The 17553-nt window shown below is 39.2% G+C and overlaps 1 protein-coding gene across 1 annotated transcript in view; it reads left to right on the top strand.

Moving 5' to 3' along the window:
- The window catches only part of hspg2 (heparan sulfate proteoglycan 2), a 95057-nt gene that overhangs the window by 7631 nt on the left and 69873 nt on the right, over positions 1–17553 (top strand). The window contains exon 2 of the mRNA XM_088442005.1: positions 15529–15661. Coding sequence (XP_088298131.1) covers positions 15529–15661 — 133 coding nt within the window. The remainder of the gene's footprint in view (positions 1–15528; positions 15662–17553) is intronic.

Here is a 17553-nt window from a genome sequence, read left to right as displayed (position 1 = left end):
AAATGTAAATTTTCTATTTTCCATTTGTCAAAAATATACATATTTTGTATGTAACATATAATAAACAAATATAACAAAAGACAAACATCCAAAGAAAGAAAAGGAGTGCAGTACCTGCAAAGACTTGAACAGAATAAAATGGTGCTGTAGCGTCTCATTCTGGACACTGGGTGTCACTCATGTAATGATATACGTTAACATACCCACGAAGAAGTCAAGATGTCATGTGAAATACATTGGCGATATGTGCCAAGGGTTGAGCTGTAAATAAAGTAACAATGCATAAATAAATAAACCACGACTGATTGTTTACAATACAACAGGGACCAAAGCTGAAATTTTGGTAATGGCCCAATTGTCGACTTATCTCCGAATCTCCTCAGGACGATGGAAGGCAGATGACAAAGTTAGATGCTGATGCCTGGGCGAAGGCTAGGAACTACAGTACTCTACAATATGTCACTGAAGCTATCAGCAAGCTATTTGGCACAAGCATGGCAACTGGTTACTTCAACTTGTAAACTGCAGTCCTGATTGCCTGTAAGAATAAGAATTTCTGCGCATTGTAATGTTAGTTGTTCGGCACGTGGAAGCCTGCGGAGGAGGGTTGTGTCAGTTATCGAGCACGTTGTGTTGCGGCTGACAGCAGCTTGGGACGACGCCCTTGTTAATCGTTCTATTTTGTAAGTTGCAGAGCTGAGTTTTGCGTTGCTTGCAAACGTAAGAATTTCTGCATATTTTAATGTTTGTGTTTAGGCACGAGGAAGCCTGCGGAGGATAATTAACACATCTGATCACACTGTCTGCTTTTGTAACAAGGCCATTCAGGTGGAAATGTTTGTGGCCATCTATTGTTCAGATTCATCTGCCTTTGAGTCTTTGAAACCTTTGACCCAAGCTGAGTCATCTTCCTTAAGGGGAAAGGATGTCTGTCTTTGCGCCAAGAGGACCCTACTTCCCCTAAAAAAAAAGTTTATTCAGGCTTTCCTGTATGGGATTTGAATGTCCTGCTCCATGCCGAATTTAGTCAGTCAAACAGGCGGCTGTATTTGATATAATTTGTTGTAACCCACTGGCCCACTTTTTCCACCTGAATTGGACATAAGTGGGACATAATGTGTTAAGTAATTGACAAGGTCAGTAATGTAGCATTGTGCATTTTAACAAGTATTTTACCGTGGCTTCACCATGAGCCATGTTATGGTAATCCTGACAGAAATGGCAGAGGCCCACTACTGTATATTCAAAATGTATTAGGTTCAAATTCACTGATTATTTAATATTCAGCATCTTTGTACTGCATTATTTTAGGCTTTAAGAAAAAAAATACTTCTGTTTAGTAAGTATGTTTTCTGCACAGTATACTTTGTATGAGCCGTTCCCTATAGAAAGAGTGCATGTTTTTTCCAATATAAAATGTATGTTGTCATTGCTGTGTTGTAAAAAGATCAATCATGATTGATCAATTTAGGAGGATAAAACAAAATATGTCGAATAGTAAATGTTAAAAAAAAAAAAAAGGAGGAACATGTGGAGTTCATTACATTTTGTTTTTTAATTTAAATTTGCATTGGTCTGATTGGGCCAGTGTCAGTAAACTTTGGGAAGACCAACAGCCAAATTGTAGGCCCCAGGTCGTCGGTCCACTGTTAATGGGGAACACTAAGTTAACCTGCTTGTAGGAGGGCTGGGCAGTAAATCACAGTAACTTGATATACTCATTCTCGTCGTTTTAAAAATTGATGATTACAAAAACTGTGAAATTGAGGCGATGCACTACTGGCAGGATGTTGAATGGGTGGTTTCACATGTTAATTGTTGTGACCTACCTGCAATTGTGGCTTTTTTTTGCACAACCTGTGACATTTAACATTAAAACTGATTTTAATGTTTTTTTTATTTTAATCATTTTCAAATAATAATAATTTTAATAATTATTTTAAGCTTTTTTTTTCACCAAATACCGTGTCAAACAAATCTGCTAGCATTTAATTTCAAATGTGTTGTTTCAAGACATTTAATTCTTTCATGATTTAATACTAATGGTTGAAAAAAAAACATGTCATTTTTTAGGTCCGCTGAAAAGTGATGATTTGGGATTTCAGCCTGGTGCCACTGACATGCAAAAAGAGACTGTCTTGGCTGTATACTGTCGGCTGTAGTATTTCATGTAAAAAAATGTAGCCATGGATACAATTGGAATGTGAATCCTGTTAGTACTGAAGAGTTTAACAGATTGAAATCACTACTCTATGGTAAGCTTCTGGAAATTATGGCCACTAAGCATCCTGATCATTTCCAAACTCCCCAAGCTCTCACAGATTGCTATCAGTTAGAGTAGGAATTCAACTTTTATCCCTGCTCATGTTGAGTTATTCAAAATAAAGCCAATGAAACCAAAGACTTTGTTTGCAAAGTGACTCGGAGCTTGTGAGTCGACCAGACAGCTTGCAAGTCTTAGGCTGAAAGTCACACAATAAAGAACTTACGTGTCAATCAGGTTACAAAAATTGTGGCTACCAAACCAATGGGAAGCAATTGAAAATTCCATCCAGTCAAATGTCATTCAGCACCCCACAAACCAAAACTGCACAGTAACTGCAAGTATCAAATGACAGGTTGTTCACGTATAGATATATTGAAAAGCATAAACCTTCCAGAATTTGGTAAAATGCTATTAGGTTAGGGTTAGGGGTTAAATTCCAGCTGGCCACAGCCTTCCTGTGTGGAGTTTGCATGCTCTCCCCGTGCTCACGTGGGTCTTCTCCCGACACGCTGGTCTACTCCCGCATTCTAAAAGCAGGTGGCTTGGACAGCCAGTCTGGGCAACGTATCATTCTTGTGAAGGAGATTGTTTATTTTGTCAATTTACAGTTGACAGAAAATTTACCTCTGACTTCCTTGGACTAATTAAACTCGGTCATGAACAAACCGTGCAAATCATAACTGATGGAGTTATGAAACTTTTCGTGGAAGCAGGCTGGTTGTGTGCGCACAGAAGGTGTGCTGCTAATGTGGGAGCGACACGATGAAGGACATTGAGGAATGCTATTTGTGATGAAAGAAAGGGTGCGTAACAAATACTATGTCCTGGTACGCATGTGAGTAACCCATGAAAAAAATTATGTGCACCTCAATTAATGTGAATACTTTAACATTTGTGATTGATTCGACTGATTTTGTAATTACAGTTTATAAATATGTCTGTGACAGTGATTGCTTTATTTACCTATTTGGAGAATTATGTAAACCACAACTAGAAAGGTGGGAAGGGTGGTGGCTAGACAGAAGCCAATTTCTTTCCTTTCCTTTTTCTTCCACAATATTTCTGCAGTTGTCATCTGGGGATCAATAAGTATAATGAATAAACTTTACTGTATATACGTTTTGAGTCATGTTCGCCTGACCTCTCGTACTAGCATGTTTCCACAGAGTGGCAGGACTTTTATTGCTGTGACAAAAAATACTTGAGTTGGTAAAAATGTGACAGGATGAAAAAAAAAAAAGAGGCAGTAATTATTTTTGGGTGTTCATGATCCAGTCTGACTGGTGTGAGGTAATGACTTTTGTTTGACTCCACTTTTGCTTTAGATTGGTGTTATAGACCTCTGTCAATTCTGCAGGAGACAACCAAGTTGATGTCAGCGCTGTATGGCTGAAGCAGCAACACACAAAAATGTAAATGTTGTTGTTGTGTGTGTGTGTGTGGGGGGGGGGCATGTTTTGTAAAATGTTGCACTATCATAATGGCGAAACTTGAGAAGATGTCAAACGTTAGCATTGTTGTAAATAGGGGCAAGAAACTACCTACAGTATATTTATATGTATGTAAAACTGTTGACATCCCGTAACAGTATAGAATATAAAGAGTTGGCCACGTAGTTTTGGCAGTTGCAACTTTGCTAATGCTAATCAGTGGTGTCATCTGCTTTAGTTTTGGAGTTGAACCTCTGTGGGGGAGTATGAGTCAGCCTGTGGCCACTTGAGAAGGTTTACAGAAACTCTCTGGTGACGAACAGCGCCTGCGCCCCGCCACAACACAGGATCAAGTTGTGGGAACAGCAGCTGCTTTTTTTCTATTTGTAATTGTTTCTCAACTGCGGTGTTTGGTTAAATGCAACACCCCCAATTCACTGTCTTGTGTTCTTCCTTTCTTTTTAATGCAAGTCACGGGAAAGTGATGTTAAGCAGGGATTTATGGTTTTGGTTGGGACAGTAACAATTTCACTTTCCTGGTCATCTTCATGCTGGCCACAACTCTGGCTGAGGCGGTCAGTTAAGACTTTAAAAGGGTTAAGATTTTAAAAGAAACCCCATGCGGTTGGAGAAGTGTGCAAGGACCAAGAGGCCTTGTATTCCCAAATAGGATGACTTTGTATTGGAATCAAGGGGTGGGGACAAGGGTGACTGTCGAGATATTCTGGCACTGAGGTTGACCTTTTAACACGCAAGGAAGGGTAAACTTTTATTTTGTCACATTTTTTTTTCATGTAGTTTCTGATTCATTCCTAAGAGGGTTTAATTTAGTTTCTGATTCATTCCTAAGAGGGTTGCTCTTAGGCTTCTCAACACTGTTGCAGACTTCATCATGTAGGCTGCAAGTAATCATAACTAAATCTGTTTTAAATACCAGTCCTAGATCATTTATACAGTAGGCTTCATGCGTCAATACAAAGGGATAAGATGCCAGCAAATGAGAGCTTGCTAGATTCACGTGGGACTGACAAATGATGTGGGAGTTGAACGTCATATTTTCAAATCCAAGGTTGAGTTTACAGATTTTAGATTTGACAAAAATAAGCTGTGGTAACTATTGCATAAAGATGCAGATTAACAGATTAATCATTTAGAGTTCTTTTTTCATGTATACAGTGTCCAAATTCTCAGAATTTCAATTTGTCCCCAGTAAATATGCTCCGATCTCTGTCAGCAAACTGATTATCTTCCTAATGTCCTATTTTTGAATAAAGACATGGAAATGTAGACTTTTATACGATTAATCAATTCATCAATGAAATAATCATCAGATTGTCCTAACTTTCACTATTTCCTAACTTTCACTTCCTATACAAACTACTTTTACACAATCTGTTAAAGTCCTAATTTGACCCTCTTTTTCCGATTACGGATATGAATCCTAAATAGAAAGACCTCCGCAGGGTTCAACCTAAGAGCTGTTGTCATTCCTCATAGGCATTAAGAATCATCATCAAAGTGATGATGTTTTATGATTGGTGAAGGCATGTCTGCACTTTTCCTACTGCAAGATTTAGCCTGTTCTGGCTTGCCTGGAAGCACAAGTTCACAGTGATGTTCACCGCCTTTTTTCGGCTTTCACACCAACATACTGGGTCGTCGTGCCTATAATTACATCTCATTATCGAAGGAAACGGACCTCTCACGTCTGTGGCTGATGAAAGAGGTGTTTGCTGCTTCTGCTTTCTTGTATGTATGCATCCACTCTTGGTTAACAGATGTCTTCGAAGGTGTAAACACAGTTTTAAATTAAGGCCTGTATGTGAAAATTAGTTTGATGTTTCACTGTTTTGATTTTGTAAACTGTTTTGTTGGTGGATGGGCTCCTTTGGTCAGAATATGTATTGCAAAGCTAAGATCTCTTTTCAAGGCCGAATTTTGCTGCGTGAGCAGTGGACCAAAAAGCTGCACCCCCACTCCTCTACAATGTGTTGCTTCAAACAGCTGTGTCTAGAGTAAAATAACTCAGACGTTCTTTCAAAAACATCAGAACGCTTGGCCAACCTTAACCTGCAGAAAGGGAGTTTCTGAACCATTTGCACAATACTTGTTTGGTAGATTGAGTGGCATTCATTGAGGGACTCAAATCATTTTACGCAAACACATAAATACTGTATTTTTTAAATTGCAAGCCACAACTTTTTTCTCACGATTTGAGTCCTTGGCTTATAGTCCAGTGTGGCTTATTTGCATGCTTTTTTTTTTTTTTTTTTTTTTGGCTGTAAACCAGGAGAAAATTTACCAGTAAGGCAATTGTGTGCATCTATTCAAGGTGTCAATTAATGGAATAACTATGAAATAGAACTGAAAAGACGTGAATCAATTTCTGTGCTCAAAAAGGGTTTTAAAAATATATTATTAAAAATATAAAAATCATGCCCTTTATTCTCACTTCAACATCGGTAATTCATCCATCCATCCATTTTCTAGAGCCGCTTATCCTCACAAGGGTCGCAGGTTCACTGGTGCCTATCTCAGCTGGTTTCGGGCAGTAGGCGGGGGACATCCTGAACTTGATGCCAGTCAATCGCAGGGCGATAAGTGTTTTTGTATTGGGGCTCATCATAAAGAGAAGGGCAAATTAACTGTTGTCATTCATGTATTTCATATGCTCACCTGAGCAGCCATAGGCCTTTTGGTGATGGTGGAATCCCCACATGCACTGATGTTGTTTACAACCACAGTTTCTGTAGTTCTGTACACAGTTATACACTGACTTTGTACTTTATGAACATGTTGGTGCCAAACAAATTTAAAAAGCCAATGAAAAATGAGAGAAAAAGAGAGTATGCCGCATCATAGCTGATTGCATGTGAGTGCATATGATTGCATTCGTATCTCCACTATCTTTACTTGTGGCCCCTGTTGCCAATTCAACATCTAATTCCACTTAAGTAGCGGTTTGTTCTTGTCAACACATTCGCTGCACTGAGATCATGAACACATTTCCCATCTGCTTGTGTTAACTTTTGTTTTAAGTTTTTAAACCACAGCAAAGCCTTCTTGTCAGTATGTCTGATTAAAAATGGGGCAGATTGCTGCGGGCCCAAAGTCTAGACAGGATGATTCACCAGGTGAGATAATAAACTGCACTCGCTCAGTCCACACCATCAATAAAAATAAATATCTATACGTTGGTTGCTCCGTATAACATGTCTCGTCAATGATAAAAACACAATTCACACCGCAAATCGTAAAATTAAACATGGTACTCCTTGCAGGTGCGTTCTCCTACAATGGTTTCTATAAAACTAAATGACCTAGTGGAAAACGTCTCCCGCTATGCCTCGAGATGACCTTGGACCAAAGTGTGTATCTTTCAAGCAACAGTATTCCCTCTGACCCACATTTATGCTGCAGCCGTGTCTCCATCGTGCACTCTCCTTCATTGCTTGTCGAAAGTTTGCTTTCACTCTCTGTCTCGGATTTGTACACTCATTTCCAAACATGGATGCACTAGACTAGAAGAGCAGAGAACGCCTCAAACGAGCGCTCGACTGTTAAACAGCTGTCGGATCCTGTTAAAACATTACCAGGGGGATTTTGCTCATGAACTCATTAACAAACGTTGTTTCTGTTCAAACATATTAATGAGAGATTAAATAATGGAAGAGACAGTTGTATATGTAATAAAAATGTGTACAATCTGTCAAATGAACGAAATGTAAGCTCATTACCCATAACAACATAGATATGCTTATCCTCTTATTCAGACTGGCCAAAAAAAGTGATTTGCTGCTTGAGCAAGCCCACCTTTGCATTACTGGGATTCCCCAGATCCTTCTCCTCGAGCTACTCGTCAGAAGTTAAGGCCAGTTTTTGCCATTGTCCTGCCTCTTCATCCTTTGTCAAGTGGTGACAAATAAAATCTAAATGCAAAGGTTTTAAACTTGTATAGAAAAAGTCCATATGAGTCCAGACTCCAATCTTGGAGAAGGCATTTGATGCCGGCAAAGTGGGCACCTGATCCCCTCTCACATGCTGTAACCCAGTAATTGGCCTCAGGAATGTTCGCGTTGCTTTGCTTTAGGGTAAATAGTTAAAGCAGTAAATCTCACTGACTTTTTTTTTCTTTTTTGGGAGGATAGTTAAGATTTGCCTTGATCCTGGGACTGGAGGGAGTAAATGACTTGCTTCACTAAACAAAGGAAAAAGGAGCTGTGAAAGCCCCGTTTTAGACTGGTGCTGAAGGTCACATCTCTGCCTCCAAAAGTACAAGTTGATTTGAATCCTAACAATAAAGTCAATTTGTGGTCATTACATAATGAACATGCGGCAGGAGTAGTCTAAAGTGTGCAGTATTTTGTTTCCGAAGGAATCACGGACTCCAGCAAAAACCTAGGGCTTTGACCTCATGAACTCACTTGTACAGGAAGTGCAGTAAATATGAAATACCACATTTTTCGGCAACTGCGCATCACTGCTCATTAAGCCAAACAGACCAGCACAGCAAATAAGTCAAACTTTATTCACTTTTGTGACATTTAAGCAAATTATGTACAAGCTATGAAGCTATGAAAATGTTTACGTTAACATTTAAATAAATGTCTGTGACTGTATTAAACTCAAATTCATTCAAAGTGAAAAGTCCAGAATGGCTGAAGAAAATCAAAATTGGGGGGGGGGGGGTATTGCCTAGACCTAATACATTGCAGGGCCACCACAACCTGAAAAAAGGCTTAGTGTCGGATCCTGGACACCTACAGTAAAGTGTGGGTGTGTCAGTACGCTGAGGAGCAATTGGCCGCACCATCACTTTCTTCTGTGTTTCTTGGTTCTTGTCCAAACCCAACCTCATATTGGAAGGTTCAGAACACAACTTCCAGTGAACTGCTATTGTAAATCCCTCCCACAGTGTGGCTGCTGGGACACTAGACCTTAATATTTGACCTGTATTTTAGAAAAGCACAGCTAATGTGTATGAACAATATCCCCTGCAAAGTGCAAAAGTGACATAGCCAATGCAGATGCATACATCCTGCTATAATTTCATCTCATTGTTCAATTCTGTCTCTCTGGTCAATGTTAATCTACTGTCGAAACACGCATGGCTCTGTGAATTTACTGCATCGCCACTTCTGATGCCGCATGCGCCTCTGCGATACGTTTGAAACCAAACCCAAGACAGACAGGTAAAAGATCCAGCGCAACAATGATAAAAAATACTCACACCCTTAATTTACAAGTTAAATCAATGAATGAAATGTAATTAAAATACATTTTGGAAAAATGAACAAGAACAGGAGTGGTTGCCCAGAATTAATTTCAAGAGTGCAAGAGTGCCCCCCCCCCCCCCCCCCCCCCCACACACACCACACACACACACACACACACACACACACACACTCTTATTTTTCCTTCCCCACTCCCACATTCAGCTGTTTCATGGTGTACTGCTTTGCAAAAACACTTGTTAGGTACTTCCCATCGGGGGTGTGCTGTGCAGAGCATCAGGAATGGTGCACATCTGTCTTTGCAGACAAATGACTTAAAAATCTGAAGAATATTTGCATATTTATATATTTTATATATAATATATTTATATATATTTGCATATAATATTTGAATATTCTTACCCTAATTTTATTTGTTTCGCTCGTCGCACAGCTTCCAAAGTTGTGAAAAAAAGATGAGGGAGTTTGATGTGCTTAGGGTGGCATCCTGGCTTAACAGCCGGTTCTGACGTGGTGTCCTAAATTTGAATTGCATCTCAGATTACAAAGCAAAACCTCAACATGCTGGAATCGCGTCACCGTTGTACCTCCTGCTAGTTAATCAACTTCAAGTGCGTTTTATGCCCTGTGTTGAAACCTGAGTGGATTACTTTCAAATTTACTCCAAGGTCTAGCATAATAGCTTTGTGTGTCGTGAAGTCGCTCCCATCCTCTCTTGTATTGATAGACGTGTCAAATTAGGAGAAAAAAACCCTTGATGATGAAATCTGTTACCAGCAACATTGCACAAGACGTGTACTTCAATTTGGGATTATTCAGACAGCTTTCCCACACACTTGAGAGATGAGCTAATGGAGTGCACAGGGGGGACATGAGTGAGTTCTGGCCTGCCATTAAGTTGGACAGCATGAGTGAGCCCAAGTCAACAGGTGGTGTCCAATTATTTGGTCCTGAGGCAGGAATGAAGAATGTGAAATAAAGGGAGGGGGGGGGGGGGGGGGGGGGGTCTAAGTACTGACATCAGCATGGGGAAAACCAGAGCGTAAACTGCAGCTCTCTTCTCAAAGACCGGCATGGAACAAATGAGTATAAATATTTCATCGCTTGCAGTTAAGTCTGTGCTTGCCTTTTAAAAGGATGCCAGCTTTTAATGAATATTTAACTTCTAATTCACTAATATTCAATGTGCAATGAGTATTCAACTTTCAAAGAACATTCACTGAATATCTGTGTGAATATTTCTGTGGATACGTTCACTGTTGCTGCTGTACAAAAATTTGACATCTCTTAAAATATTACATCATTTCAAAAGCAGGATTACATTTCTTGAAAAAATTTGGGGTCATTTCACCCACAAGGTAAATTTCAAGGTGAACCTTGATATAAACGAGTACGAAGATATAATACATAAGCTGGACAAAGTAGTTCAAGCGTTCAGGAAAAAGTAATGTACGTTGAGGCTATGAGTGAGTCATAAGTGTTGATTTGGAATGATATTGGATCCAATATGCCCGATGTAGCACAGGGTCAAAGTTCTTAACCATATGACGTCATCAGAAGCTAATTTAAGGGCACTGTGGTGTCATTGCTTTGCTGTGTACAGGATACCCAGCGTTTTTATGAGGTATCTTTCTGTTATAAATAACTAAGAGTCAACTGACCATGTTGGTCTGATCTTCCCTTCCAAGTGGCCGCCAGTCTCAGTACCGCATCGGCCAGCTGTCGTCTGGGGCAATTGGAGCTGGTCTCTCAGCCCCTGACTCGCTTCTCAAAAATGGTACCGGAAACACACGTTGCATAGCTCACATTGCTTTCACACCCTTTTATTGTGCACGGTTTCATAATGTCAAGAACAGTTACGTTTGCTTTTGTTTGATTTTGTCTTTTTTTTTTTTTTTACTTATTTTTTCCACGAGTCTTACCATATTGGGTTACTTTAAATATGAGCCAAAATCTTATCCAGGATATTAGTCTCCCGCACAGACCACCTAAATCAGAATGTCCTCATTCCTGACTGGAATAGACGTGGCGGTGTCTTTCATTTCTTGTGCATGTGTGTAAATAAGTTTGGGGGGATTATTTTTTGTCTTTAGTGGTGTCGAGTGGGCCTTCACGTGTGATGATTTTGGGTATAAAGTGCAAGCAATGATTGTTTTAACACTCAATTATTCTGCCAGTTAGTTGATGAATTGAAAGATTTCTGGTCAAAAACAGATCATTATGTCAAACTGACAGTTTAGTATCATAAACCGGCTACAATTCGGTTATTGGTTTGGTCATTAATGTAATATGAAGGCTTTTTTTTAAACAAAAATGTTGATGATGTGTTATTTGTTCAATACAAAGATATAAGTCTGCTTACATGGAGGACTATAGAAATAGGAGAATATTTATTGGTGAGAGGTTGAAATTCTGAGGATTTGGACAATGTTAAATAAGTACAAAAACAAACGATTAAGAGATTCAATAATTGTTACAGATTACTCTTTTTTATCGATTAATCCTTCCAACAGTAATATAATGTGATATAGTCCGACAGTAACAGCTATTGTCAGTACCGATTTAAACCATGAAAATTTCCTCAACGAGATTATTTGTTTGTCATATTCCAAAGCCATTTTAATATGCGATCGCTGCACTAGTCTTAATGGCTGTTTTGTCACCAAGCTGACGTTTGACATTTAAATATATTACAGTGGTTTTGTGCTATGATGGATGCTAAAGCTTGAACATTTTAAATGACACAAACCAAAAAAATCAATCTCTGTCATTTATTACAGTAAGTGAAAAAAAAATGTTACTGTTTATGAGCAGATGCAAATACAAGGAACAACATTTGAAATGAATTAATCTCAAATGATCTTTTTGGAGATCTCATTCCTTCCCATATTTGGCAAAGGCAAGTCCGCTCAGGCTGGACGCTTCATTCAACAAGCTCGCATGTGTGCTGCAGGCTGTGCTCTCCTGACAGGGAATTTTGACTTCTGTTTACACAGCCCGGTCAAGGTGGAAATTTAGTTCTACATGACAAAGTTGTTCAGCTGTTGTTCCGGTAGCATAGAATTTTAAAAGCCAAATCATCTGTGAAAAAATGATGGGCGGCATGACAGGATAGTGTCAGACTACAAATCCACACTTCTCAGATAGGTGCGTCACACCTCTGGAATGTCGGTACACCATCTAAAACTGTAAGGGTTTTTTTAAGTGTTGTTCAGATTTTTTTTATTATTATTCATCAATATGGTGCCACCACTGCTAGATAGTGAGACATAAATGATCATTTTTGCATTCATTTGTCAGTATTGAGGTTCATTAGTTCATTAGCCGCTGCTGGATCAGCGGCAAAGTGATTTTGTCTAAAGCAGTGGTTCTTAACCTGGGTTCGATCGAACCCTAGGGGTTCGGTGAGTCGGTCTCAGGGGTTCGGTGGAGCCTCCGCCGCAGAGGTCCACCCCTCAGTCTCGTCTGCAGTTAGTGGGCACAGTCATTGAAAGCGTCCTGCTCTGAGATTTCCTACCATGCACTGTGTTGGTTTTGTTATTTGAACAAGGTGATATTAATGCACAATTCATTTTGTGCACCAGTAAAAAAAAAAATAAAAAAATCATATTTTATTTTTTACTAAAGAAGGGTTCGGTGAATGAGCATATGAAACTGATGGGGTTCGGTGCCTCCAACAAGGTTAAGAACCACTGGTCTATAGGAAGAAAGAATGAAGGCTGCAGCCGGGCTTGCCTTATGTGTTGTGTGGTAGATTAGAAAGCCCTGAAGGACAAAAAAACACCATTCTTCATATGTAACCCCCCCCCCACACACACACACACACACACACACACACACACACACACACTTTTTTTTTCCAGCCTGCTTGCTTCGCCCATCCCGTTCGTCACGGAATCTATTGGGAAGACAATCCCTGCACCTGTCAAAGAGGAGGGTTTGTTGAATGAGGAACTTCTTTCCATTTCCGCCCTGTCCAGTCACTTTAGATTAAACCCTGGAGAAATGTCAAAAGAGCTGCGCAAAGCATCAGGACCTCACTCATCAGTCCTTTTATTCAGCAGGGGCCCAGGTTAAAGGTTTAGTGCAGTGAGTGTCAGTTTGTCAGTTCACTAGCCATTCCTGGGGCTCAACCATGCCATAAGCATCTCAAGTTTTCAAAGGTCACAAAAAAAAATAATTCAACTGGCCATTGTTTGTCCGCTCTGTATTTAAACTTAGCATGATGAATGCCAATTTATTGCAAACCTCCTAACCATCCCAACAGTAGAAAGGGGTATTTAGTTTCTGCAGCTCAGGTCTCACTGGTGCCTGGTGGGGGAATGGCGGACCTCAGGCTGTTCTCGTGTGTGCGCCGAGCGTCTCACATTCCATTCATGTTCATTGAGTGTTGCCACTTCAACTCTCAGTAGAGGTTCACAGTTTTAAGGAGTAAGCACATAAAAGCGAGAAGGCATGCAGAAATGGATGCTTCTGCTTTACCTGCATGCAGGAACACTCAAGTTTATTTATTGTTTTCATCTATGGTCACAAGCTCATTCTCTTTCATAAATTGACTTTAATGTTTCCCACGGCATCTTCTGCAACTGCATCAGCAACTTTATTCTCAACTGGGAAAATCAAAGTTCCCCGGAGAGTGATTATCATGCTGTGTCTGGCAGGCTTTGGTTTTCAAGTAACAAGGACAGGAGCTCTTATTTGTTGGTGTGGACACACGATTAGGCCATCAGCTGCAAATTTAAAAATCAAGTTTTGAAGAACTTTAGATTTGGTCTGTCTCATGTGCATATGGAGTACCATATTTATTCAGCTTGATGTCATTTGGCCAATGTGATATTGGAGGTTTTAACAACTTTTTTTATGTCTGGAGCAGTCAAAAGTTTGAAAACACCGTCAAATTTAAAAAGTCCCAAACACATAATGAGCTAAAACAAATCCAAGCAATTATCGTTTGCAAAGTCCAGCTGCTGAGTCGAAATCATTCCTGTCATGAATCACTATCCACATCAAAGATGACCGAGAAAATAAGTAAGAGTGCACAGATGTTATCCAGACAAAAAATGTCTTTTTTGATCATCTTAACATTTCCGGTTGTACAGTATTTGTTTTTTTGTTTTCATCACTTGAGTTTTTAAAACATAATTAAAAAAAACACTAAATAATGTAGTGCAACATTTTGACAGGTGCTGTATGTGGAGAACTCATTCACTAGATCTCACTTCTCAGAAGTAAGGAGTACTGTATATATATATATATATATATATATATATATATATATATATATATATATATATATATATATATATATATATATATATATATATATATATACATACACACACTCACAAACACACAAACGGGCACTGGGTGTCCTTCAGGACCGTAACTAGATTCTTAAGTCCATGAGACCATGATGTCAAACACTGCATCCAAATGCCCGTTTTTGGAGCTGTCTGTCTATATGGTAAAACACAAATCTCACCCAGAATCACAGTTTTTGTTCTGCATCTATATTTGCTGGTGCAAATATCAGGAGAATCATTGGCTTGTTCGCACATTTATAGAGGTTTTCGTCCAGATCATATCCGAGCCCAAAGGAACCGGTTGCAAGAGAAGATCATACTGATGGTTGACTGGTTGGCACCACTGAAAGGAATTTGTTTTGTCAGCGCTTTTCTTTTGAAAATGGCACGGGGTTGTTTTTGTAAGGGTGTTCAGCCAGGAGAGAGAGGATTTGGGGGGGATAGATCTAGTTATTTATTATCTGGAGCCATTTAAAGGGGAAAAGTAGCATGACAGAGTTGGGTGGAAATAGGAACTGGCGGGCCATGGCAGCTGTAAATACCAACGGTGTCATCCTGCCAGGCTCGTATCTAAACTTCTAAGCCTGCTTTTGAGCGGTTCTGAAAAAATAAAGGCACTCAAGAGGGGCGAGCTCCATCTAGATGATCAGATACTAAAACGTCTGGCTCACTTTGAGTCTCCTCACGGAAATCTTGTTGATACATCTGATAGATACAAGAAAGAGGCTTTTATTCATTGACTTTGGCAAGGTTTACTGCAATGTTCGGAGAAGTTTCTTTTCAGTGCTCAGCCACCCACAGCCAGTCTTTCGTAAATGCTCAGGTGATAGTGTTTATATGGAAAAAAATATATATATACCTGTCTGTTTAATTTTTAAAGGACAGCTAAAGCAAGCTGAACTCTGGATTGTCTTCCTTATTTTTGGGTGAGCGGCTGGTTGGTATTTAAGTTATGTTCACCTGAAGGGGGGTGGGGGTCAAAGGACGGTTTGCACCGATTTGAGCCAAGCTCTCCGATCCTTTCCTCAGCCATATGTTTGATCATGTATTTCCAGTATACTGCAAAAAAAAAAAGACAAAAAAATACAGTACAGGGTCATGAACTTTAAATTGCGTGTAAACTCTTGAAAAGCCCTCAAAGAGATAATAAATGTTGAAAGTAAACATGTCACTGCTTTGTTTCCTGCCGCGGCCTTTGTTTTTCCTCCACCCTTCCAGGGTCCATGCATATCACTGGGTGTAACCCAGCTCCGTGAAGACTTCAACCTCTATAAATCTTTCTATGTTTGCTTCAGGTGACGCAGGCCTCCAAGGTGTGGGGAGAGGTCCCCCTGCCAGATGACTTGGTGGAGCAGCAGAAGGATGCCCAGGCAGCGCCGAGCTTACTGGGCGACGATGAGGACTTTGTTGCGGATGAAGCTTCTGGAGGTGGGCAAGACCACAATCAGCCATTATGTTTTGCTTTTTCTGCTTGTCGTAAAACTGAAGAGCTCCTTAAACCCTATTTCGTTTTCATTTGAAAAGGATGAAGCATATTTTATTTTCCTCAGCCTTGGATTATCACATCTGTCGCTTACTCTTTTTGCTTCCTTACCTTGAAGCAGATCACCATGTCATCCGACCATCGGCGAATAAGCCGAATGTAATTCATCTTCAGTTCCAGAGTCTCTTTCTTATACGAGTCAACGAGTCTTGTACGAGTCAACTTTTAATTTAAAGTATCAAAGCAAGTTTTGTTATGACAGTGTTCCTTTGTTTACAATGAGACTAGTGCCTCTGACCATCGAGAGAACAGCGAGTCGTTCGAATACAGTTTTCTTTTTTTTTTTTTAACAATACAAGGTCAGTTTTGAGCTGCCATTTAACAATCGTATACTCTAATTATGTATTGTAATAATAAAGTGAATGAATAGTGTTTTAATCACTCCTAGCGTCATCACTTCTGACGTTTAACAACTGTTGATGACCACCACCTACTTTTATGCTTGCTTATTTGGGATGAAGTGTATATCCAATATGAGGAATGAAATGCGAAACCTGATCAAAAAAAAAAATCCTGTCTCTCTGGGCATTAGTGTAAGCAGCTACTTGGAAAAACTCCCTGCAATGCTCTCTTGCGATTTATTGAGAAAAAAAATCAAAACAAAACTGTGATCAACCACTAAATTGTCATAAAAATTGAATTTATCTATGTAGCCAAATGAATTTTAGATATAATATCCATGATAAAACTTTCTGGTTACCAGTAGCCCACCCCAAATGTCAAACCATGTTTTAATTGACACAGATCTTGAATCAAATTTCTCATTGCAATAATTTGACCAAAACACACACACACACACACACACACAGGTAGCAAAAGTAAAACAAGTAAACTTTGGCAGATGACACCTCAGGAATTAATTGTAAACTTAAGGGAAAAAATGTTTTGGGTTTGATGCCAAAGAAGCATTTTTGCCAATCTCATCTGTTGACATGTTCATTTCCTCTTATTTTAAAGTGTTCAAATTTCAGAGGATGTTTTTAACCGGTGGTACGCCAAAAACTTTATATGCGTTTTTCTCAAAACTAGGGATTTCCACAACTTGCAAAGTTCTGTAACTTCATCAAATTTTGAGGTACGACACCATATATAAAGTTTAGTCACCTCCTCATATTACCTATGCTGTACATAAAAAAAATGATGGAAAAGTAGTTTTGAAATAAGAAGTCAAGAATACTATTTTGTTCAACTATTGTCACTGATTGGCACTGAGCAGGACTCAGATACAAGGGAAAAGGGGAAGAATGCTATCGTACAAAATGACATTTAAAGATAACAATAAGGGAAAATAAAGGAAAATGATTTGTTTTTGCCACATGAAGTGTAATTCTGCTAAAATAAGATTGGCGTTTTTTTTTCCCAGGCACATTTATGTACAGTACTTGTTTTTTTTTCTGCTTAGACAAACCTTTAACCTGTTTAATTTCTGTAAAAAGCAGTTAACAGATGTTGAAAGGTTTTATTATATTGCTTTTTCCTTTGTCAACATTAAAAAGGATGCCGCTTTAGGTATACCGTACGTATTTATGGTCAGCGTTGTGTGTGTGTGTGTGTGTGTGTGTGTGTGTGTGTGTGTGTGTGTGTGTGTGTATGGGGCGGGGGGGGCATTAAATGTTTTCTCTTTCCTTGAGGTAGGCTTTGCAAAAACTAATTCCTGAAATTACAAAAGGGTTGACAAGCACAGGTGAACAAAATAAAGCTTAACTGAGCAGGCACTGAAAACAAGAAAATAAGAAAAACTTGAAACTAAATTCATATTAAAACTGAAATCAACAAA

Source organism: Hippichthys cyanospilos, chromosome 2 (assembly GCF_059441005.1).
Source record: "Hippichthys cyanospilos isolate Australia breed blue-spotted pipefish chromosome 2, RoL_Hcya_1.0, whole genome shotgun sequence".
Classification (NCBI taxonomy): domain Eukaryota; kingdom Metazoa; phylum Chordata; class Actinopteri; order Syngnathiformes; family Syngnathidae; genus Hippichthys; species Hippichthys cyanospilos.
This window is presented reverse-complemented; position numbering and strand designations above follow the sequence as displayed.